The sequence below is a fragment of the Microcaecilia unicolor genome, chromosome 8 (assembly GCF_901765095.1).
Source record: "Microcaecilia unicolor chromosome 8, aMicUni1.1, whole genome shotgun sequence".
Lineage (NCBI taxonomy): Eukaryota > Metazoa > Chordata > Amphibia > Gymnophiona > Siphonopidae > Microcaecilia > Microcaecilia unicolor.
Window position 1 is genome coordinate 177,217,368 of NC_044038.1, and position 25,938 is coordinate 177,243,305.

At 43.8% G+C, this 25,938-nt stretch overlaps 1 protein-coding gene across 2 annotated transcripts in view; it reads right to left on the reverse strand.

Annotated features, from left to right (window-relative positions):
• Nucleotides 1-25,938, reverse strand: part of PPP2R2B (protein phosphatase 2 regulatory subunit Bbeta) — a 239,102-nt gene that overhangs the window by 165,725 nt on the left and 47,439 nt on the right. The window contains exon 1 of one of the 2 annotated variants that reach the window (XM_030212896.1): nt 10,999-11,341. The exons of the other annotated variant lie outside the window; for it this stretch is intronic. Within the exon in view, the coding sequence (XP_030068756.1) occupies nt 10,999-11,068 (70 nt within the window). The 5' untranslated portion in view covers nt 11,069-11,341. Of the gene's footprint in view, nt 1-10,998; nt 11,342-25,938 lie in introns of those variants that run through there. 2 annotated transcript variants of the gene reach the window in all.

The window sequence follows — 25,938 nt, forward strand, 5'->3', positions numbered from 1 at the left end:
GTTGTACATTTGTGGGTAGTGGGTTTTGGGGGAGGGGGGTTGGGTACTCAGCACCCGTGGTAAGGGAGCTATGCATGTGGGAGCGTTGTCTGAAGTCCACCACACTGAATTCTAGGGTGCCCAGTTGGTGTCCTGGCATGTCAGGGGGGGCGAATGTACTACGAATCGTGGCCCCTCCCACGACCAAATGACTTGGATTAGGACATTTTTGAGCTGGGCGTTTTTAGTTTCCATTATCGCTAAAAAAAAAAACAAACGCCCAGCTGAAAAACGTCCATTTTTTCAAAAATACAGTCTGTCCCGCCTCTTCACGTACCCGTTTTTGGACATAGACACCCATGGAGACAGGCGTTCGCGTTCGATTATGCCCCTCCACGTATGCCACATTGAGCCTGCAAATAGGTGGGAAAATGTGGGATACAAATGTAACAAATAAATAAATAAAATAAATCAGTAAAATTGAAGGAAACATCGGAGTCACATTTCAAATCACAACCTGCAGTTGAACATTGTCCTAAGTACAGGAGGTCAATCATTGTCGATGCTCAAGCTTAGGCACCTAACCTTAGTTGGCTAACGCTCAAAAGGTATTAGGCCAGTGTTTCCCAAGTCCGGTCCTGGAGTACACTTGCCAGTCTGGTTTTCAGGATATCCACAATGAATATGCATGAAGGAGTTTTGCATATAATGGAGGCAGTGTATGGAAATCAAGTTCATGCATATTCATTGTGGATATCCTAAAAATCTGACTGGCAAGGGGTACTCCATAACTGAACTTGGGAAACACTGTATTGGCACCCTGGGCAAACCTTTAACCTCTCTCAATTAACTTTGAGCCCCCCTAGACTCTCCCCATTCTACAAGATTTTGATAAACTCAACAATCAGGATCATCTTAACACCGCCCCCCCTCCAGAACAATCCTTTCAAAATGCATATTTGGACATCATACTTTTAAATACTAAAACTTTTTTTTTGTAAATTATAGGGGCATTTCCAAAAGCCACTTAAAAGGGTAAATGGATTAACTGAAAATGACCTGTTCTTCCTAGTTTGTCCGGTTGTGAGGCTCTACTGTTTTGCTTTGACAGCAGCTACTCTCTTCCATCCCCTAGGTGACTGTTTAGTCTGGTCTAATGGTTTTGCCAGCCCTGCCAAGGAGTCCCGTTAACCCCTACCTCCAAAACACCTAGCTAGTGAAACTAGATTCCTAGATCACAGACAGGACAGGATTAAGCCTTTGGTAATCCCTAGACAAACAAACAAGCTGATTGCCCCCTCCCATTATAATATAAATATATTTAAAAAATTTCCACAAACAGATTCCCAGGTGGTTTTGACTGCACATGAAAGCCAGTAGAAAAGAAAACAGCAGGTAATAAACAATGCTCCCTGGCTCCTCGGACTGGCTGGAGGACAGTGAATAGGAAGGACAATAAATTTAAGTGGGCAGCAGTGGCTCTGCCACCCTCACCCCTTTTATTTCTGCCAGCAGCTGACTTATCAGAGCAAAAATCAGCCTTGGGAGCCATTAAATTACACATCTGAGAGGGCCCCTCTTGAATATTTGGAGCTAGGTATAAGGTCTTTTTACTAAGAAGCAGTGAAATCTGGGTTTAGTGAGTTCTAATGCCAGACTTTCCAGATTTAATGTGGATTACAGTAGGCTTTTTCTTTTCTTTTCTTTTCTCGCTGGTCATTCATTAACGAGACATTAAATGTTCCCTCTCTGCTCATCAGACACCCCCTCTAAAAATACATTTAAAAAAACAGATAAAACATGGATTACCGCAATGTAACACGCAAAATAATGCAAAACGTTTTAATGTGTTTTCTGGTAGCCTGTTCTTGCGAGCTAACCCCATGTTAAGGGTTTACCCCCGGATTCTATATATGGTGCCCTGATTTCTGCATGGGCCTGAGATATGCACACAACTTAACTGGCTAACGAGCTCTTAATCATCCATAACTGGGTGCTAACAACCAATTATTGATGTTAATTGGCACCGATTAGGATTTGCATGCCCACCTGGGTGCCTATATCCCATGGTGGAAGAAAGCCAAGTCCAAGTGACCAGCCCAAACACAGAAGTAAGAGCTCCAAACAAAGTTTATTGGGACCCTACACGGTCCGTGTTTCGGCCGAAAAGCCTTCTTCAGGGGTCTAAAAACACATAAAGTTAAAATCAATATACAAATTAAAATAAAAACAAAAATAAAGATAAATAAATTGATTTTAACCTTATATGTTTTTAGACCCCTGAAGAAGGCTTTTCCGCCAAAACACGGACCATGTAGGGTCCCAATAAACTTTGTTTGGAGCTCTTACTTCTGTGTTTGGGCTGGTCACTTGGACTTGGCTTTCTTCCACCCTGAGTTTGCTTTGCTTGCGTTATTGTGGAAGGAGTGGACCCCCCCCTTTTTCTCCTTTGTTTCCATTGACTATATCCTATAGCACATATCTCAAAAGGGGGTGTGGTCATGGGAGGGGCATAGGCGTGTCAGGGGCGTTCCATAAAATTCCACACATTGTTGCTGAATGATGGGTCAGTGCACCCAACTTGGGCAGCAGCATTTAAACCAGGTTTCAGCAGGCTTAAGTCTGGTGCCCAAAGGCAGGGAGCGGGGAGCGGCACTAAGTGTGATTCTATAAAGGGTCTGCGCTCTTTATAGAATCACACTTAGCACCAATCGTTTCCGGTGCCCTTTTTGAGCGCCATTTACAGAATCCGGCCTTTGGCGCCCTTTAGTAAAATTTGCCTACACCTTAATGTTGCCTTGTTCAGAGGGTTAATTTATACGAGGTCACCTAACATGCACAAACTTCAGATCGTGCCTGCTTATAAAGAAAAAGCAGGCACACATGTACCTCTTGAAAAGTACCAGAAAGTTCTGCATGTCTCTTATTTACCATGATTCTACCTGCTCTGAGGCATCCACAACTTTCCCATTTCATTGTACCTGCTCCGGGAACACCTTCGCTCAGATTGGTGTAAGTTATGCATATACAGGGAGCCTGTACATACATTTACAAACATCCCCAGGCAATTTTATAAATCCACTGTGCCATGTTTATTTCAAATTTGATACATTGGCCATCAGTGGAATTGATCTATAACATTAGCCCCTTAATGGGGGAGGGAGAGAGGGGATTTTCAAGCATGCATTTAGCTACTTAACTCCAATCAGGCAGCTAGATCCCTTTGAAAATGCACCCCATCAGGATCAAGTCTACTTTCTGCGCCATCAGCCCCCTCCCCTGTTTGTTATTTCTACCCCCAAGACTTTTATGTAAACGAGGCATCTTGTATAAAGAGTACTGAGCCTGATTAAGCAAATGAAAAGAAAATAAGTTCCGATCATGTGAAGTGGATTAGTGAAGAAAGAGGGTAAATGAATAGCGGAGGCCCAGGCTTTAACTTTCTCACTGCCTGGAGGTCATTTCCCCTGGAACTGCAAGAAATAGACTAAGTTGCAACTGAACACATGAATGAAGTCCTGGGAGGCTGTTACCCACCTCAGCCGTGCCGGAACTCAAAAAGGCTCCATCGTTGGCACAGGTTAAAAAGCTCAGAAGCTCCTTTTCATCCTAATTTCATTAGTCATACCATGGTATAAATAACTTGGCTTCACATCACTCAGCAAAGAAAGCTTCTGTCCTCTAACCCTGGAGAACCAAAGCCTTTGTGTGCTTCACGATCCAGCTATAGACAAGGAACTGCCATCACAGCTATGGAGAGCTCTTGTTAAATCCCTCTGCGGCCTGACTCCACATTTCTGGCACAATGAACGCCAACTGGATTAAGCAGACTAATCTTCAACAAATAATTCTGTCCAGGATAAGGAAAATGAATTCCTTTTTGCTGCAGAGTATCCTGGAATGTCTACCGGCAGCTATCGTTAGGTACAATAAGGCTGAACCAATATAACTGTGAAAACCAGGGTCACTCAGGACTATAGTTAATCCATTATTGAAGATTTACAGGGCTGCCATTTAGAGGGGGTTATTTTCCTTATTTTTCAGCAACATCAATCGACAGAAAGTGCTGCTGTTAGATGAACCTCTCTTTGATATTTCTAGAGTGCTGGACTGTACAGGACTATTAATGCTGTTATAGTATCCCAGGCCCTGTGAATCTAGAGGTTAAGTAACTGTTCCAGACCACAGACACATGGGGACATTTTATAAGCTTGTACCTAGAGATATGCACCACTTACTCATGCTAATGGGGTCTTTAATTGGTGGTTTTATGCATAGTAACATAGTAGATGACGGCAGAAAAAGACCCGCACGGTCCATCTAGTCTGCCCACGATAAACTCATATGTGTATACCTTACCTTGATTTGTACCTGTCTTTTTCAGGGCACAGACCTTATAAGTCTGTCCAGCAGTATTTCCCGCCTCCCAACCACCAGTCCCACCTCCCATCACCGGCTCTGGCACAGACCCCGTATAAGTCTGCCCTCCCCTATCCTAGCCTCTCAACCACCAACCCCTCTTCCCCCGCCACCCAATTTCAGCTAAGCTTCTGTGGATCATATAATATAACTCACTAGGTGCTATCCTAAGTGCTTTCATGTGTAACTCCAAGGTAGACAAACACATGGGCGGACCATGGGCGTGATGCCACATGACGTGTGTAACTTCTAGAATATTGTCAGTTATATGACAGTTATATGCAGCAGCTTCAGAGAGCATTTTCCATCTCACAGATAGGCTGCAGAGAATACCTTCTCCTGCTTTAGACTTAGCCTGGCCTCAGAATGACATCCTATAGTATATCTCCTATCAAACTGAGCTCTCTTTTTCATCAAGCACTGCCATTTCCTCCCCTCACCCTCCCCACTGACAGTTTGAACTTCGTGGGTGTGGCTTGGATCTCTTTCAGGGAGAGAAAACTAACAACTTATAGCAGCAGCTTCAGAGAGCATTTTCCATCTCACAGATAGGCTGCAGAGAATACCTTCTCCTGCTTTAGACTTAGCCTGGCCTCAGAATGACATCCTATAGTATATCTCCTATCAAACTGAGCTCTCTTTTTCATCAAGCACTGCCATTTCCTCCCCTCACCCTCCCCACTGACAGTTTGAACTTCGTGGGTGTGGCTTGGATCTCTTTCAGGGAGAGAAAACTAACAACTTATAGCAGCAGCTTCAGAGCAGTGTTGCCAGGTGGGCGGTTTTACCGCCCAATTGGGCGGTTTTCCGCGACCCGCCGCGGGAAATTTTTGCCCGCGGCGGGTTGCGGTTTTTTGGGCTGGTTTTTGTGCTTCGGGCGGTTTTTTCGGCCGCGGGGGGGCGGGGTTAGTGACGTTTTTGGGTGGGGTTAATGACGTTTTGGGCGGGGTTAGTGACGTGGGAGGCGGGGCCGATGACGTGGGAGGCGGGGCCGATGACGGGGAGGCGGGGCCGATGACGTAAGAGGCGGGGCCGATGACGGGGAGGCGGGGCCGGTGACGTGGGAGGCGGGGCCGGTGACGGCGGGGGCGGGGTTTATGACGGCGGGGCGGGGGTGATGACGCGGGGGTGGGGGTGTCAGGGGCGGGGTTTGTGTTTGGGCGGTTTTTGGGCTGTTTTTTGGGCTCCAGTGGGCTGGAAAAAAATTTTCCACCTGGCAACCCTGCTTCAGAGAGCATTTTCCATCTCACAGATAGGCTGCAGAGAATACCTTCTCCTGCTTTAGACTTAGCCTGGCCTCAGAATGACATCCTATAGTATATCTCCTATCACCTTCTCCCACTACTCCAACCAGAATTACACCTAATCACACTGACCACCCTTCAACATCTTCTGTCCTTCTGTGACTGTTCTCTTGTGCTTGACTGCTTAAATATTTTAAATTTAAATGCTTTACTTTTTGTCTATTAGATTGTAAGCTCTTTGAGCAGGGACTGTCTTTCTTCTGTGTTTGTACAGCGCTGCGTACACTTTGTAGCGCTCTAGAAATGTTAAATAGTAGTAGTAGTAGTAATATGAGTCACTTAGCGTACTCCTTGACATGGTGTCAGGGGCCACGCCTACGTTTTGGCACTAGCATTCTACAACAATTTAGGGTAGACCTAAGCGTCAGTACAGAATTGGTGCAAAAGCGTCACATTACGGATTTGCCTTCAAAGTGTTCAATAGAGGTCTCGGAATGCAGGTTCCAGGGTCACAGTACTCTGGTCACTCAAACGGCTTCACTGCTAGGGGCAGAGCAAGCAGGTAAAGGAGACTGACCAAAGAAGTGAATGACAGAAATTCAACCCAGTAGAACCCTATGGCTGGTGTGACAGTTCACCCTTTAAAGTGAGTTTATATGAATTAATTTTAAAAAAATATTGCTGCCACAGACTGGAAATTCCTTAAATAGGTAAAGCAATTAATGCACTGAGGGAAGGGTAAAGGTTAAAAATGCCTTCCATCTAAAGTGTCTCTTCAAGCAAAGGTTTCCTTTACTAATGACATCATGATGCCTGACTGAAAGGGAGTAGACTTGGGAGGGTGGGGTATGAGGGGACTAGAGAAGAAATGTTTGCATTGATGTGCTGCTGACTGGAATGTTGAGGGAATAATGTATTCTGGTAAACGACTGATACGTTGAAAAATTATTTAAATTAAGGGAGAAGCCATGAGTTCCATTTCTCGGCTAGGATTTCTTTCCCCAGCAGAATTAATGTCCTCTAGGTAGTGGGAGGGTCTATCTGCCATGTAATGGGGACACCTAGTGGCCAGACTCATGGTCCACATTACTGGTGGGAGCCAAAGTCTGTGACCACTGAACAAGGCCCATCACCGCAATGAGTGGATGAGCTGAAAGAGGAAATATAAAAATGAGAAACTTCCTCCCCCAGGTAGCTGCTAAGGAAGGCCCATGTCACCACAGTTAGAAGTAGATGGAAACCACCAGGCCAAAACACACAGTAAATAAAAATGGCAGAAGTATAGCAATTTATTTTCAATTTTAAGCAAATAGAGAGGCCTTTGAAGGTGTGATGCAACACCAAAAGCTAAAGACAGCATGCTTTGGGCTTTAGAAAGGTTCAATTAGTGATAAAGAACTCGGGTAATAGTTTCACTTTAATTAAATACACTTTTCTGTGTAATTTTTGTGAAAATTAAATAATAGGGAGGTAATTTGATAAAGTATATTCTGCATGTATTGCATGATTTCCACACGGACAATGGCTAATTGCAAACTAGGGCACACCGAGTACTGTGTTCATCCCTGCCCCTGCAACACCAAAAACTAAAGGCGGTATGCTTCAGGCTTAGAAAGGTTCAATCAGTGATAAAGAACTCAGGTAATAGTTTCACTTTAATTAAATACGCTTTCAAGTGTTGCAGGGACATATAAATATTTGTTAGAAGCATAGAATTTCTGAAAGTCTGCTTTTGTCATCTTCATGGTGAGCCAGGATAAAGGGACACAGAGTATACACATGCGTGTATGTGAACAGGATGGAGGAGGGGGTTAACAGTGAGGGTATTAAGACTTCTAGCAGCATAGGAAATGACGGCAGAGATCCACCAGCCTGCTCAGCTCTCACCACCTATAACTTGCTTACAAAGCGATCAACACACTGGTTGCTGGTTACTTCTTATTGACAGGGAAGCAGGATTTTCTTAGATGGAAAACTGATACCATGTAGTTTTCTTTACAGAACTGTTTTTCACTTAGGATATTTTTTTATTTTGGTTCTTATATCCCACATAATCCGAATACCAATTATTCAGCTCTATGTGTCAGATACAAATGTTGATGTAAGGATTGATCCGTTAAAGCAACTTAGCTAGAGATCATAGGCTTTTTACAGAAATACTAGAATTCGATGGATAACATATTTCAGGAATTTTTCAAAGAGAAAAGTTTTCAGAAATTTTCAGAACATTTAATAGTTAGAAATTGGTTTAATTTCAACTGGTATTTCATTCCACCACTTACTGCCTATATGAGACAAATCTTTGCATAATATAGACTTAAAATTGATGTTTTTATAGTTAGGGTAATAAAGTATAAGGTATTCTCTGGATATGGTTTCTGCATCTTAACGCCCGCCCTTCTTGTCCATGCCAGCTGTTATAGGACATGTAGTAACTCCAAATCACAATGTCGGAGCCATGGAAACCCCACAATGCAACATTTCCACTTTGGTACAAACAGGGCAGGAGGAACATACTGTGGCTCTTGGCATCTGCCTTGACAGCCTGATCAAAGGTTGGAGTGCAGTATGGGGCAGTGGGGCCTGGGGGGGTGCACTAGACCCTTTAACTTTCACAGTGCCTCGGGGTCAATCCCCTTGGAATGCAAAAAATAGACTTGCAACTGAACATGAATAAAGTCCCTGGGGAATGTGAATGAGGGAGTACTCACCCCAGCACAGGGGTGAACAGGCTATGGCACTCCCTGAAGGGCCTGCAAGTGGTTGATTTCCATTTGGGGGGAGGAGAGATGTAATTCTAATTCTAGCACTGTCCACATGATTCATTCTTTAACAAACACACTGCACAATTCAACATGTTGGGGTATACTGCCATAGAAAACAGAATAAAGAATTAAGACTCATGATAACTAGCTCTCTATGTGCCAGCAAAGCTGAAATCAAACACAATAATTGCATGTTTATGTTCCAGATACACAGCCATTACATATAGCATTCAACAACCATAAGCATGACTGGAGCACAGCAATACTAAAACCTCAAGTAGGTTGCTGGAAGACTCACTATCATCTAGCTGTCAGCTATCACCTAGCAGTAGACAAGTACCCTAAAAGAGCAGCAGGCTAAGCCCCAATCTAGGGTTCAAATCCAACTGTGGCTCCTTGTGCTTAGGTAGAAACTCTCTGGCCATTGGAAAATACATTCTGCAGAAAGGTGCAGCAAAATCTCTTCCCCCAGCTCCCTGTTGGTTTTTGCATTCTAGAGAGCAAGTAAATTTCATCTTCTTTGATGAAGACACAACAGATAACAAATAGGAATATCAGATTACTGTGCAGTCCTTTTGCTAAGCCACTAATGGATTTAGCACGCTAAATGATAAGAAACCTATTATATTCCTATGGGCATCTTATCATTTAGCACACGCTGATCATTATTGCGGGCTAAATCTGTTAGCTCACCTTAGTAAAATGACCCCTAAATGTCATGCAGCCCACATGTATATAACAGGCTATGCAGCATTTAGTGTGCTCTAAACAAGAGGACCCCTATGGAAGCACCAAAAGAGCAGGAAGCGGCTCTTATATCTAGCATTCAATTCTGTCTTTTAGCCATGCTCTCACCAATCAGTCTTCCAAAGTCAGTTAACCAATACCAAACACAAATACCATATTCTCGTTGCCTAGACACAATAACAATTTCTATCAAAAATAAGCCATATTAATATTCAGCTAAGTATATATGTCATATCCAGGCAGTTTCTGTATCTGATGTAAAAGTGAGACATTGCAGGACTTTCTGTTAGGATGGAAGGAACAAAGATGAGAGATTTGATTGTTTCTGACACACTATTCTCTCCCCACAGACTGTTGTAAGAAGGAAGCACCACTCCAAGAAAACAAATTTGACCACCCTGTCTAGCTTTTGTCCTCCCCCTTAAAAGACATTTTTGGATGGTGCTGTCATTTTGTGTGCCATCTTGATTAATGCAGCTACTGTGCGGCTTTGCCATGTCAAAAAAAAAAGTCTCAGATCTAATTATTTTACTGACATGTTACATCAGCTGAGCTGCAACCATCCAAGTCTGTGATTTTTTACCTGGGCTCTGTACTATCAAGTTTTTAATATTCCACAAGCTCGTGAGACTCTCCCTTTAGATTAAAAGATGGTATCAGAACTACTTAAGCAATATTACTTTTAAGATGCTTCCCCCCTCCTCCATTATAATCAGAAATCTACCCATGCCAGAAGGGCTTAAATGCACAAGGACAATCATTTTTTTCCGTACTCACTGAAATCCTGGAGACTTTTCATGAGGAACCCTTTAACAATGTTCTTCAGAATATTTCTCAAGTTAAATTTAAAAAAAAAAACCCATAAAACACAACCTTCAAGATAAAATTCACAAGGCGCAGTTCTCATATTTCCATGGCTTCAAAATAAAGGTTGCATTGGAGGTCTCTGAAAACAGCACTGACAGCAGAAATTCTCCTCCTACATCTCACTTGCATTTAACACCCCTGCCAGCACTATTTTCTGAGATGCCCCCAATAAAGGAGTGCAATGCCTTCCGGATTTGACGGTGCCGACATGGATCTCGTTAAGCATTAAAGATTACCGGCCACAGTCTCCAGGGACGGGACTCACTGGGTGCAGCCGTCAGATCTCAGACTTTTGCCAGCCCCATTAACTCTTAATGCACTTTATCAAGAGGAGGAAAAGGGGAAGAAGCATTAGTGATCTGGAAGCTCGTAATTATTAGTATTCTTGTTTGTTTAATACAACTTTACCCATGAATAAAACGGAAACCACCTTTACTAGTCGGTTTCCATTGAGGAAACCAGTACAGCCCTGGGGGGAGGCGGTAGCTCTCTACTATAATCTCTCTTTTCTCTTATGCTGCCTGGACATTTCACTGCAGAAATTCCTCCGGTGCCCCCGGTCTGCTGGTCATGCCAACCCTGAATCAATAGCACGGTGCCAGCAGCCGCTGCAGCAGACCTGTCACCAACACTGCACATAGCCCTACCCTGCCCAGCCCAGGGCTTAGGCCGGGCCCTCTTTTAGGCCATCACAGGCTTCCCTACTGCGAGCTAAAGTAACACCGGACAAATTCTCTGGGGCTCATCACGGTAGCCAACAGCCAAATGCCAAAAAATGAAACTGCTGAGCTGTAGCCCGGCAGGGCCTGAAGCGAAAAGCACCTGCTGCATCGCCTCCCCGCTCCCTACCCAGAAAAGCGCTTGCAAAAGCTGTGCACCTTCCCGTGCCGGATGGCTGCCCCAGGCCTGTTGCACCCCCCTCCCCCCTTGGAATCCGCCACTTGGGGCTAGAGAAGCTGGGCTCGCAACCTAATTACCTTCGGTTGCATAGCTGTGGTCGCGCAGGAAACTGTTGTTTATCTTGCGGGTGTCGATCTCCTCCTCCATTGATAGCAGGTTCACTTTCTCCGGGGGCTACAGAAAAGCTACGAGCATCCATGCTGGCCAGGACGACCTCAGCAGGGTGGGCTCGCCAGATGCCCCGGGCACGGCATGGTCCAGTCCCTGCAGAAAGCCCACACGCGCCGGACCTTACTGCATCCCGCCGTGCAACAGGTCCCCCGATGGGAGTCCAGGCTCCGAAGCGCCCCCCTGCAGGATCGGGGCGGCGGAAGGCTCGAAAGCTGCACGAGACCCGACGCCCGCGGTTGCTGCTGCTGTTGCTGCTGTTCCTGCAGCTGCCGCCGTTCCAGCCAAGCCAGCGACTACTGCAGCGGTCCGGGCTCCTCCCCTACAGCTTGCTGCTGGCCAATCGCAGCCCTAGAGTCCAGCGTTGGCACCGCCCCCGGCTGCTGCGGTGACAGGAGTCAGTCCGAGCCCTCGCGCTCTCTGGCGTGGGTGGGTAGGTTGGTGATGCTAGACTGGTGGATTACGCTGTGTGTGTGTCTCTCTCTCTATATATATATATATTATGCATATAGGTGGGCTGCTGTATTACCCTGCCTGTGTCTGTATATGTCTCTGATTAGTATTGTGTGTGTGGGGGGGGGGGGGGGGGGGGTTAGCTCCATTAGCTGCAGGCATCATACTCTAAATGGACTTCAAGTAAGCATTGCTTTCTGCTGGCCACACAATTGAATGCTATAAACGAGCCACTTCCTGTCCCAAGAACTGCTCTGCTGGTGCTTTCATAGTACTTTGTTAGTTCTAGCTATTAGCTGATGTGTGGTCAAACAAAATGAAGTTTACTTGCTCCCTGGAATGCACCTCACAACTCCTCCCCCAAATACCTCTACTGCACAAATCAAGGCCCCATGTTTCTGTGTGCCCTAGCTTGCAATTAGCCATTGTCCGTGTGGAAATCATGCAATACATGCAGAATATATATTTACCAAATTACCTCCCTATTATTTAATTAGAGAACTGGAGGTTGCTTGCAAGTCTGAACACAGTTACTAGAACTTTGTTCTATCCTGACAACTGCAAAGTAAACTCATAAAAACATTCAGCAAACCAAAACTTCAAAATCACTCCAATTTTCTGCACTTGTCTTGACTGCCTTTCACTGTACACTACAGTTCCTTACTGTTTTTTATATTTCCATTAAATATTTTGTTTAGCTTACACTGTGCTGTACCCTTGTGAGTACAAGAGAGGGAAAGAAAACAGCTATGGGGTGTTAGGTGTGATCAGATATTGTCAAACAGCCTGATAACAGTCTAGCTGATATCAGACACCGGGCAGTGAAGACAACAGAGGACCAAACCCAGCAGATAGGAAGAAGCAACTGGTTTAGCTGGGCAGGATTTAGGAGTGACCAGGGCCTTTCCACAGAGTGGAAGCTAGTCTACCGATCAGAGTAGGACATACTTAGCCAGTCAGGTTTTCAGGTGGGCAGCCCTTCTACCCCCTCCCCTGAACCTACTGTAGTGTGCGGTGGTCTAGTGGCCTCTTCCAAGCAGGAAAGAACCCCCCCTTTTTCTTCCCGCTGCCGCTGATATCCCCGCCGCCGCTTCTTGAAAATGGCCGCCAAGACTTCAAGCGGCTGCCTCATGAGACTTCACAGAAGTGTTCTCCCTTATATGGAATGGACGCCCCATCCAGCACATCCCAGGATGCACAGGGCAGAGCCGGGCAGAGCCATTTTGGAACGGTGCTTGTGGAAGAAGGGACTAGGATCGTGTCTCTCCCCATTCAAGGTAGCAGGGGTTCGGGGGTTCAGGGGAGATCGCAGTCAGTTGCCGCTAGACCACCAGAGTATGGGCTGGAGGTCTGGTGACCAGAACTTGTTTTTGTTGGAGGGGGAGTGTTAGGGGGGCTGAAGGTCCACTGGACCTCCAGCCCCCCCTGTGTTGGTGTCCAGGGAAGGAGCTTGGGCGGGTTGTGGTCACCGGAGGGTGTGGAGGGGTAGCCCTTTGGAATGTTTAACAGGTCCAGGCTTTTGACAACCTGGACCTGTCAAACAAGTGTGGGAGGATTGTGCCTGAGCGTACTTCACCCCTATAATCAGAGCTAGTACTTACATTTGCATGCTATTAGCTCTGATCATAGGGACGATATAGCCCCACGCTGTTTCGGCGCTATTTTTAGAGCACTGTTTGGAACAACGCGGAGCTTCTGATCATCTGCCCATAAGTGTGGCTTTCAAACCTCAGGTATGAGGTCCAGCACCTCACAGCAGCCTGACAAATCACAGCCACAGGTTGAAAGATGAGGAAGGAGAAATTGTGGGATTTAATCCAGAGTCAGAGAGACATCACTGAGGTCTTGATCCCCTCCCCTATCCAAACCTTTCCCAGACACTGTATGTGCTCTTGATAAAACAGAGCACTGCAGACATTAGTAACAACACACAGTAACATAACCTTGGGATGATAAATTTAACATTTGTCAGCTGTATTTTAAGCTTTTTCTAAGTATTCTAGATTCTCTTCAGCTAACAATGAACTTTGCTCAGGAGGGATTTTTCCACATTCTGAGGATAATTTATAAAGGCTTTTGGTTTATTTGTTTTTTTTTTCCCAACGAAAGCTTTTTTAAGGTGTATAAAAGGGTTTTTATGAAATTATCCCCGAGGTTATCCTCCGGATTCTATATAGCCTGACTTAAGTTCCACACACAAATCCAGTCATATTCTGGATTTGCGCACGCAACTTAGTTAACAAGCCAATCGGTGCCGATAATTGCCACTTAACACTTAATTGACACTAATTGGCATTGATTAGAATTTACAAGCACAACTGTCTAAAGCGTATTCTGTAATGTGATGCGCGTAAATTCCAGGTCACGTAGTTGAAAAGGGGCAATTGCGGAAGCAAGAAGTGGCATCAAAAGGGGGTGGGATGCAGCAGCGAGGAGGATCTGGACTCAGCAGCTGACGGGATATGAAAATCGCTGCCGCTGCCTGATTCATGCTCTCAACTAAAATGTGGATGCTCATTAAGGTACGGAGCAGGGAGGTGCTCCAAGACAAGAGGACAGACATGCCAGAGATATGGGGCCCCTAGGACCATGGGTCCTGTGTGACCACACCTGTTGCCCCTGCCTAAGACCAGCCCTGAATACAGCAATAAATGGTTAAGCAACAGAGTCAAAGTTATGTGATATTTATTGCTGGGTTATTTATGTTTTGTAACTGAGGAAACCCTGCGATTGAAGAAGTGTCCTGAGCTGTTGGGCACCTAATGTCCGGCAGTTGGGCACGCAAATGACAGTATTCTATATTCTATAACATCACACTTCTGGGAATGCCACAATTCACCCATGACCCTCCCATAGCCACACCCCTTTGAGCTGTGCGCTAGAAAATTTAGACACAGCTGGTATAGAATAGTGGCCAGGGCAGATGTTCATGCAAATGCAAATTGTTGGCTGCCGTATTAACTCCTTACGTTGCATGCACATCTGCCCTATGCAGACAACTTTTGGTGGTCTATACAGAATTCAGGGTAAATCTCTTTTGTTGTTTCACAGATAACATTAGTCTGTAAATTAAGATTTTTATTACAATGTTTGTGTCCAAGACTAAAAAAAACATCAACTCCATATTTCTCACAGGAAACAGACACCATTTCAAATACATCACTTTTGGTAAATAATGAATGTGCTGGCATTAAAAATATGACTTCCAGGGCTTGCATTACTCACTAAACTGGCAGCTGGTATATTAAAACATAGCCATCATCATTGCAAACTGGTGGACTGTGCCAAGAAGCCAGATGCTACTGTTGATAGACAAATCTCCCCAGCTGGCACCTAGGTAACGTGCAGAGGAGAATGAAAGGTGATAGTCTGGGAGGCAGAACAGGTTTGAAAGCAAACATCAATTTTCATCAAGTAACAGGTGTATAAGGATGCATCTTTCGCCAACAGGATTCTCAGAATGCAAATTTATATGTGACCAGGATGCTTTGAAAAGTATTCTTAAACCAATCAATATTTCAAAAGTGCTTGCTATATGCAAACATGTGTGCACCACATTAGAGAATGAGGGTCCCACAGAATTTCAGAGGCATTGATGCATAATTTTCTTAGGATGTGCTGGAAACTAGGAGCTGCGGTTGTGAAACAGTTGTTACAGCTGTACAATATTGCTGTCTGCCTCACCACCCTTATAGCCAAAGTTGAATGTTCACATCAATGTACTTCAGCTGCAGAGTCCCAGCAAATAAAGAGCTCCTTTAACAAAGCCGCACTAGCGATTCCTGTGCAGCAAATGCAACAAAGCCCATTCAATCCCTATAAATGGAGCCCAAAGAATCTTAGAACTTTACAAATCGCTCAAATAAAGGTTTACATATGTTGCAATTAAAATACTAATAGCCATTAAAGATCGCCCAGTACAAATGGGAATTTCATTCGAACTGGCATTTCCTGTGCCAAAATGGCAGTAAGAACCCCTGAAATTTTGTTACTTTTCTTGTGTTGTGAAAAGTATGCACTCTCCTCGAATAGCGTCCACTAGTAATGATATTGCCTTGAATTGAAAATTAGACAAAGCGTTAAACAAAATGAAATGAAAATTCCTACAAACAACACAGGAAACTAAACAGAAAAAAATGTTTTCACTGCACACCCCAAATTTAAAGTCCAGGACTTGCCCTTTGTTTTTATAATTCACTGTGACTGATCCTGCTTTCTCCGTGGCCTGTGACAATCTTTTCTACTGGGTCATGCCAATGGTTTTCCCTTTTCAGACAGTATCACGAGCCATTGCACTCGCCTCCACATCTTTTGAATGAACAGTAATGCTCCACCTCTATAATTCACCAACAGATGGCAGCACTGATGCGCTACATGTGTTCACTCCTTATTTAGCACTGAAACAGTTATAGTTTCTTTATTGGATAAGGTAAGAGCATTATTGAATGAAGGTAAAAGTGCACTTTTACTTCAGTTTGATTTGTCATCCGCATTTGGTTTGAGGGTTTCTTAACTAGGGGACCCTTTTACAAAGCGACGGTACACCCTATGCAGGCTGTTTGCTAAAAAGGAAGCACCGCTGGGTTACCACAGCAGCCTGGTGGTAGTTCCTACCCCCAGTTAGCACAGGAGCCCTTACTGCCACCTCAATGGGTGGTGGTAAGGGTTCCCCCCATAATGGCCATTTCCTGAAGAAAAGAAAGACCTACTTTAACACATGCTGCAGCTTGGAAAAAGGTAGGTCTTTCTTTTCTTCAGGAAATGGCTTTTGTTTTGCATTTGTTGCGGTTTGAGCAGTGAGTGCTCCTCTTTTGATACATCTATTTTTAGGTGTTGTTTTCAGTCATTGTAGAGCACTGATCTGAATTTTTCCACCTTACAGGGACTCCTGAAGCAGGCTTTCGTGGCCAAAACACGATTTGTCTCAAGTCGAGCAATGAGCCTATTATAATTGGGTGATAACAATCAATTATTGGCGTCAGTTGGCAACAATTTGGATTTGCATGTGAATCTTGCTAGGCGCTATTCTTTAAAGATGTACGCATAAATATTTTAGCTTGCAACTGGAAAGGTGACATGGCCATGGGAGGGGCACAAGGGGTCAGGGACATTCAATAAAGATGCACACGCTATTACAGAATTTGGGGGATCTACCCTAATTTACATGCAAGGATTTACACCAGGTTTCAGTTGGTATCAATCCTAGAGCCCAAAGTTTATTTTATTTATTTATTTGTTACATTTTTATCCCACATTTTCCCACCTATTTGCAGGCTCAATGTGGCTTACATAGTAGTGGAGAGGCGATCGCAGACTCCAGTGTGAACAAATACAAAGTAATGTTGTGGTAAGATAAACTTCACGTGGAACAGTCAGCGGAAGAGTTGTGTTGTGTCCATTATGTACTTTACTTTTGTTGTGTTGCAGAGATCAGGCATTTAGGTTGGATCTGCGGGGTATGCCTTTTTAAACAGGTTAGTCTTTAGTGATTTCCGGAAGTTTATGTGGTCGCACGTTGTTTTTAATGCTTTTGGTAATGCGTTCCACAGTTGTGTGCTTAAATAGGAAAAACTGGATGCATAAGTTGATTTGTATTTAAGTCCTTTGCAGCTTGGGTAGTGCAGATTTAGATATGTTCATGTTGATTTGGATGTGTTTCTGTTTGGTATGTCAATGAGGTCTGTCATGTATCTCGGGGCTTCACCGTAGATAATTTTGTGAACCAAGGTACAGATTTTGAAGGCAATGCATTCTTTGATTGGGAGCCAGTGTAGTTTTTCACAGAGGGGTTTTGCACTTTCAAATCGCGTTTTTCCAAATATAAGCCTGGCTGCCATGTTTTGGGCTGTCTGAAGTTTCTTTAATGTTTGTTTTTTGCATCCCACATAAATTCCATTGCAGTAGTCTAAATGGATTAGTACCATTGATTGTACCAGGTTGTGAAATGTTTCCCTTGGGAACAATGATTTGAGTTTCCACATTGAGTAGAACAAAGTTGAGTGCAGGTCCCAGCACTATGTGCTATAAATGATAACCAACTCAGAGCACCACATATAGAATAGCACTCAGTGCCTATTTTTTTGGCACCCAAATTTGACTGACTGTTGGAATTGAACCAGAGTTACAGTACATGTTTTGAATCAGTGAATGTATTCTGGAAACCTATGTGACCCCTGATGAAGATTTTTTCTGAAACTTGGCCAGGTTGGGTTCTTCTTCCATTCAAGTTGACATTCGGATAAACTCTTGCTGTGTTTGTCCTTCCTTGGATTGCTGCTGCTGTTTGGTTGTCGGTTTACCTAAATTTAAGTGGCATTTACTGAACCTAGACCAAGATGTGCAGTTCTCTCACGACAGCTTTCAAAAACTTGCCCACTGTTGGCAGAAATGTGTGTGGCAAATGATGGTGACTAGGTAGAAAAGTAAATACATGTAATAAAAGAACAAGTTTCCAGAATTATTTTCATTTTTTATTCATTATAATATCTTAATGTAAGTTATGAAGGTAGAAGCATTACTTTTCATTCAACTCTCATAATACATTTAAGTGGCGTTCCCATCATCTTTCCCTTTCTAAAGAAGAAATCCCATTAGGAAATGAATTCATAAAATGCTGTGATGTTTTTCATGTCAGGACAGACTTGTATGAATTGGGATTTCAGCTGCCAGTCATGCACACTACACCATGCTGCCTTACAAAATCCATTTATGCCTTACAAAATCCATTTACGCCCAGCACCATCAAAAGGAAAAAAAAAAGATTGTCACAATAGCTAAAGACATCTGTGGCTTTATGCAGCAACCCATTTGCAGATTAAATTAATAGAAAGGTCAGTATAGAGCTATATAGCTGACTGAACTCAAAGCCCAGAGGTCTTACATGTTATGTACTGTGATATATCTTGAAGACTGAAGACCAGGGGTGTAGCTAGGTGGAGCCACGGGGGCATGGGCCCCCGCAGATTTAGCCCTGGCCCCCCTGCTTTCACCCCCCCCCCCCCCCCCGCCGCCGACCCTCCCCGCCACATTTGACCCCCCCCCCACCAATCCTCCCCTGCTGCTACCACCGTCAGGTACCTTTACTGGTGGGGGTCCCCAACCCCCTCCAGCCGAAGTCCTCTTCAGCGCTGGTCTCTGGCACATTGCTGATCTGGATTCTGTTCTGTGAGTCAGGACTCACAGAAACAGAATCCAGATCAGCGAACACGCTGGACTCGGACACAGGCGCTGAAGGGGACTTCGGCTGGTGGGGGTTGGGGACCTCCGCCAGCAAAGGTACCTGGCAGTGGAGGGGGAAGGTTGGCGGCGACAGGAGGGGCAGTGATGGGGGTGGTGTCAAAAGTGGTGGGGGTGGGTCTGCGGCACTGGGGGGGGGGGGCTAAAATGTGCCCCCTCACCTCGGGCTCTGGCTTTGGGCCCCCCTCCCACCGAAGTCTGGCTACGCCCCTGCTGAAGACACTTTCCATTTCATTGACTTCCCGCTTCAGCTGGAATAGATCTAAGAATGCCATGCTAGTTCTAGGTAATATATTAATATTTATTCAATCACGGCTGCCCTGATAACCTTTATACTCTTAGCACAAATAACAGAAGCAGGACTCCATTAGACCGATTTCTTCTGTACCTTCACATTTGCTCAGGTTTGCCTCTTGCAATAGTGGTAACACAAATCTGGACTATACTGATTGAAAAAAATGAACAATTTGCATGGCTTAGCCATCATATAACATTCATTTATTTACTTTGCTTCTGGAAGACTCCGTCTACCGATCATTGTTGCCACAATCTTTTTCAAGGGGAATTATACTTAGATTATCTTTTACATGGCATTTCCTGTTTTGCAGCTAAAACTGGGTTACCATCCTTGTATCTCAGACACTTTATTTCATGCTAAGCAATGTGTGACTGATGACATTGTGAAACTTGACATGAAGGGATGACGCTTATATTCCAAATTCAAGACGACTCTATGTCTTGTCTTGGGATATTGAGACTATTGTATTTAGCCTTGGACAGTCCACTGCAGTCATTGATTTCAGTGCAGACAAATTTTGTGTTTTATTTATTTATTTATTGCATTTGTATCCCACTTTTTCCCACCTATTTGTAGGTTCATTGTGGATTACATGGTTCCAGAGAAATAGTTCCAGATTCCGGAGTAAATAAATACAGTGCATTGTGCAGTTGATTAGCTTGTGAGGTTTTGAAGCTCTACAGACTCCCTTCCTTTAGAAAAGGTATATGGATTAATACATTTCAAGTATTTCAATGTCTGTATCATAACTATCTTCCTGGGTATAGACATTTAGGTCTTTAAGACTCATCTTGTATGTCTTTGGGCACAGACCCTGAGCCATTTTGGTCTCTTTCCTCTGGAGCGCCTCTAGTCTCTTGGGGGTCTCCTTTTACCAAGCTGTGGTAAAAAGGGTCCTGCAGTAGTGGTGTCTGCCACTTTTGCCATGTGCCAGGGCCCTTTTTACCGCAACAGGTAAAAAGCCCGAAAAACACATGGCCATGCTGTATGTTTGGGAAACTTATAGATCAAACAGTCTGTGTTCAACTCAATGACTGGCTAGGAGAGAGAAACTGGCTAGATCTTTGTCAATCTGGATTCAGACTCAGTTATGGAACAGAAACGAACCTTGTATCCCTACTAGATGATCTTCATAGAAACTGAGACAGGGGATTTGCCACAGTGTTAGTACTGATAGATTTCTCAGCAGCTTTTGACACTGTGGATCATGATATCATACTAGCATGACTAGCAGAAACAGGTATCAATGGAACATTACTTGCCTGGTTCAGATCCTATCTATCAGACAGGCAACAATCCATAATGTTAGGCAGCACCTCATCTCCACCATGGGCACTGACCTGTGGGGTACCATAAGGATTAATACTGTCACCTATTCTGTTCAATATCTACCTCAAGCCACTAGCCGAACTGATTAGGTCAATGGACACTCAGTTCTACATCTATGCGGATGATGTGCAGCTACTCATACCGATTGAACCTGACTGACCTACAGTCCTGAATAAATTGATTACCTGTCTAGCATCAATTCTAGAATGGGCTAAGCACAACAAACTTTGCCTAATCCCAAGTAAAACTGAACTTCTTTGGGTCCATAACACAAGTGGACACGTACCTGACATCAAAATCTCTTTTGGGAAGTATGAACTCCCCCTCAAATCACAAGTAGGAACCTTGGAATACAGTTAGATTCAACACTTACTCTGATTCCCCAAATCCAAGCAACCTTTAAGATCTGCTTCTACCATTTATGACAACTATGCTGCCTTCTCTCCTTACATCGAGAAGGACAACCTTATCCTAGTTGTGCCATGATAATATCAAGACTGGATTACTGTAATGCACTCTACAATGGTCTGACTACAAAGGGTCTACATCAGCTACAATTGATTCAGAATGCTGCATAAAGACTAATAGAAGGTTGCAAATGATGTGACCAACTCACACCATTTTTGCAAAAACTTAACTGGCTACCAGTACAATATAGGGCTAAATTTAAAACTTTATGTCTGATCTTCAAGGCTCTTAAAGGAAATGGTCCCAAGTACTTGAAGAACAAGATGACCCTCTACACACCTCCAAGGACACTAAGGTCTTCCCAAGGCGTATCCCTAACCACACCCTCTCCAAAATACATTACACAATGTGATACCCACAAGCGAGCCTTCTCTGGAATAGCCCCCACACTCTGGAATGCATGCCCTGAAAGGCTCCACTTAACACAAGACTATCTCTACTTCAGGAATCAGGTGAAATCTTGGCTCTTCAACCAGGCCTTTAATGGAAGAAGTAACTATCTTCATAGTCTCACACACACATACTGTAGCAGGACATGCTTATCCACTCCTACACTAGCTGTGATAACATTTAATCATCTCTTTGACCTCATGTGCAACTTTCTTTAAATTAGTCCCCTTATTTTCTAACTCCTCTTACTCTCTTACTTATCTATATGTTCCATCTTTGCTTATACCCTACGCTGTGTATTAAAATGTTCTATTGCATATTGTGTTGACATTGTAAGTAGTATACTATGCCATACTTTGTATTTGAATATTTTTACTGCTGTAATTGCGCACTGCATATGTTTGTTTGATTTATTCATACCATACACCGCCTTGAGCGAATTCTTTCAAAAAGGCAGTAAGTAAATCCTAATAAATAAATAAAATAAAAATGTTCCCTTGTGCCATGTCTCTCTCATCCCTCCTATGTGTGAATGCTTGTCTTTCTTCCAAGATGGAGGTTGAGTGGAACAGGAGCAGATTTGCACAATACACCTGTATGTTATAAATGCCAGCATCTTTTCAAAAGATTATTTTACAGAGGTACATGGGCACATATATCATCTTTAAAACCCAGATGCAATTCTGTTAGAAATTTACTCTCCCAGTGGGCAAAAAGCTTTTTTTGGTGCCATTTCCTTTCCATAAAACACTCTTCTATTACTGTATTGCCCTCTGGAGTGAAAGTATTCTGCTAGATTTTTCTTTTCGTTCTCCCAACCCTGTGTCCCAAGGCTCTTCACATGCATAAGGTTTGCTCTGCAGGAAGCAGAATATTCTGTTGTTACATTGTTACCTCAACAGCTTGGTGGCTGTTATGTCTTTTGCTGTATCACAAAGAAGATTCCTTGGTTGTTTACATGGATGTTATTGTAAGGGAACATCTGGGGCCTGTTTGTTTCTGCAGAAGAAATCATTCAGCCTTCAATTCATTGCCACAAATTTCTGTCTCTTTACTGGCTTTTGAGAGTGACCTCATGAAGAGATGATAACTGTGAAAAACTAGTCACAGGGATATTAAGGGGCCCTTTCACAAAGGAGCATTAAGCTCTTTGCGCGTGCAGCGTGCGCCCCCTGGTGGTAATTTCAGATTTGGCCCGCGCCCATAATGCCTGGATGATTTATTTATTTCCTCCCACGTGCGTCGTTGACGGTGGTAATTGGCAGTTGGCATGTACTGACTGGTCACCATGTGTGTAGCGCGTGAACCCTTACTGCTAGATCAATTTGGTGGCATTAAGGGCTCAGGTCAGTTTTAGGTGGGTGCTGGATTCAGTTTTACCGCATGCCCTTTTTCTGTCCCATTAAAAGAAAAAAGCCTTTTGCAGATGCAGTAAAAACTGGCCAGTGCACGCCCAAAACACGCGCCTACACTGCTGCAGGCCACGTTTTACCACAGCTTAGTAAAAGGACCCCTAAGTTTGTCCATGTGTACAGTCTCACCTACAATTTGATTGTTAGCCATCATTTCTACAAATCCAAGAAGGCAGGGGACCACAGTTCTTCCTCTGTATTCAATTATTAATGTACAAATATACCCCCCTTGTTTACTAAGAGGGGCATAATTGAACGGGGATGACCATCTCTAAGGGCGCCCATCTCTAAGGACGGTGCAGTGAAGGGGCGGGGAAACCCGTATTATCGAAACAAGATGGGTGCCCATCTTTCGTTTTGATAATACAGTCAGGGACGCCCAAATCTCAACATTTAGGTTGACCGTAGAGATGGTCGACCTAAATGTTGAGATCGCCGACCTTAGAGATGGGCGACCTCGGTCTTCGCTGATAATGGAAACCGAGGACGCCCATCTCAAAAATGACCAAATCCAAGGCATTTGGTCATAGGAGGAGCCAGCATTCTCACTGCACTGGTCCCCCTAACATGCCAGGACACCAACCAGGCACCCTAGGGAGCACTGCAGTGTACTTCAGAAATTGCTCCCAAGTCCATAGCTCCCTTCCCTTGTATGCTGATCCCCCCAAAATCCACTCACCACAAGTGTACACCACTACCATAGCTCTTATGGGTGAAGGGGGGCACCTACATGTGGGTACAGTGGGTTTTGGGGGGGGTGTTAGGAGGGCTCAACATTTACCACCACAAGTGTAAGAGGTAGGAGGGGGATGGGCCTGGGTCCGCCTGCCTGAAGTGCACTGCAGTACCACTAAAAACTGCTCCAGGGACCTGCATACTGCTGTGATGGAGCTGGGTATGACATTTGAGGCTGGCAGAAAATATTTTTAATTTTTTTTTTTGTGGGAGGGGGTTGGTGACCACTGGGGGAGTCCTTTTACAAAGCTGCGGTATGCCTAATGTTGGCTTACCGCTCGCTGTTCCGGGACTACCGCTGGCCCAACACAGCCTTAGGCAGTAGTCCCACCCTGAGCACGCGCCATTTCTGGGGGGAAAAGAAAACCTCCAGAAATGTCTTGTGTGGCGCTAACCCGGCCAGTAATCAGGCATCACCTTGCTACCCAGTTACCACTGGGTTAGCGCGAGAGACCTTATCGCCACCTAATACTGAGCTGAAAATTTCAAATCACAATTCCAAGATCTTTTTCTTGGGCAGCGACTCCCAATTCAAACCCAGCACTTTGTGCCTGTAATTGGGATTATTTTTCTCCTAGGTGTATCTTGTCCACATTGCACTTCTCTACATTAAATTGCATCTACCTTTTAGATTCCCATTCTCCTAGTCTCACAAGATCCTTCTGCAAATCCTTAATGATTTTGAATAATTTTGTGTCATCCACAGATCTGATCACCTCACTTTTATTTCTAGATCATTTATGAATATGCTAAACATCACAGCTCCCAATATGTACCCTTAGGACCCTCCACTGACCCTCTTCCTATTCTCTGTTTCCTTTCTTTCAGCCAGTTTGCAAAGATGTACCTTCTCGTGAATATTATATTAACATTACCCCTCCAAAGGGACACCACCTTGTAGTGGTGGAGGGGCTTCCGTGTTTCAATGACTCAGAGGCTATGCTGAAGGGTTACCCATATCAGACAGGCCTCTGAGGAGAAACCAGACAAAGAGTGTCCCAAACTAGGGAGAGTGGAAAGATGGCGACCTGAAGCTCGTATGCTCAATGGCCCAGCTGTCCTCTGAAGTTCTTTGTTTACTTGAAATTTCCTCTCTGCATTTGCAGTTACCTTAACTAAGAGGAAGGGGACAATGGGGGGTCAGCCACCAATGACCAGCGTTTTGTCCCCTGTGCAGCAAGTGTGGGACCGCTGCGCGATGAGCTGCCCACAGATGACTGGGTTGATGAGTCCTTTGATTAGCGCTGGTGAAGGAGCGTCGATGCTCTTGGACCTGGAAACAACTTCATTGCTCCCGAGTCATTTAACCACCATGTCCAAAGGAGTGGAGGAGTGAGTTAGGAGTGTATGCTGAAATGGAAGTCGTTTACAGCTGAACCCGTGTTGGCGGTGCCACTCCTAAACCCGTAAGAGCTATCAGCTTGGAGTTTTTGGCTCCCTTGGAGGTTACATTAAATATCATCTGGAAGGCGCTCCAGGACCTAACGGTGGTAGTAAATAATTTTGCTTCAGATATAATCTTATTAGTGAGCCACATGGATAATTGAATCGAATCCTTTGAGAATGAAAAATTGATACAGCAAATGAAGTTCTACAGGAGTAGGAAACGGTTAAGACTTTGAAAATGATAATAGACCAGAAAAATTTGAACAAAATGAATATTATTACAGATGATTAATATCGAGATTGTTGTTTTCCCAGAGTTCCGGGTATGACTCCTAAAGTTTTTTCCTCTGAAATGATTCCTCTTAGTATATTAATTCAAAAGGAGTGAAGCCTGTGAAACTGGGATTACCTTAATCAGTGGGAATTGGATTAGAGATTCAAGTGTTTGTATTGTTAAATAATTTCTGGTTTTAAAAGAGAAAAAAATGAAATCAGGTGTATTGTTTCCACTAATATTGGACAATAAGTATGTTTCCAACGAAATTAATTGACTATACACCGTCTTGGGTTTGAAGAAGCCAACCAGACGATCAATGTGGAATAATGATTCAGATAAATAATAACTGGGGATAATCAGGTTAATATCACGTTTTCTTTGTTTACTGTTGTTTAATTGATCTCCTTGTCTTGTTTCACTCTCCCTATTTCATTTTGTGGTCTAAGAAAGAGAAAAATTGTATATAATCCATTTATCTAGTTGAGATTGTTTTCCTTTAATATTGTATTAATGTACAGTCATCTCTGTATTACTGTTTGCAAGTGGCCCTTGTAAAATGAAAAATTATAAATAAATGATTAAATAAATATTTTAACATTACAAAATAATGATACTTTCTGCTTCCCCCAATAAGATGTCTCCTGGTGTTGAAGTTAACAACTGTTGAGGAGAATTGCTTTCCAATATTCTCTTTGTAATACTGGAACATTACCAGTGAAATGAGACCATCTGGAGGGGTTTGTATTTAATGTTTGATTAGATTTAAACAATGGATCTGCAGTCTGCATTAACATATTGATTACACATTATGTAGGCTGTGTAATATTCAGGCATTTAGGTCTGGAGATACTGTACTTTCCAGTGA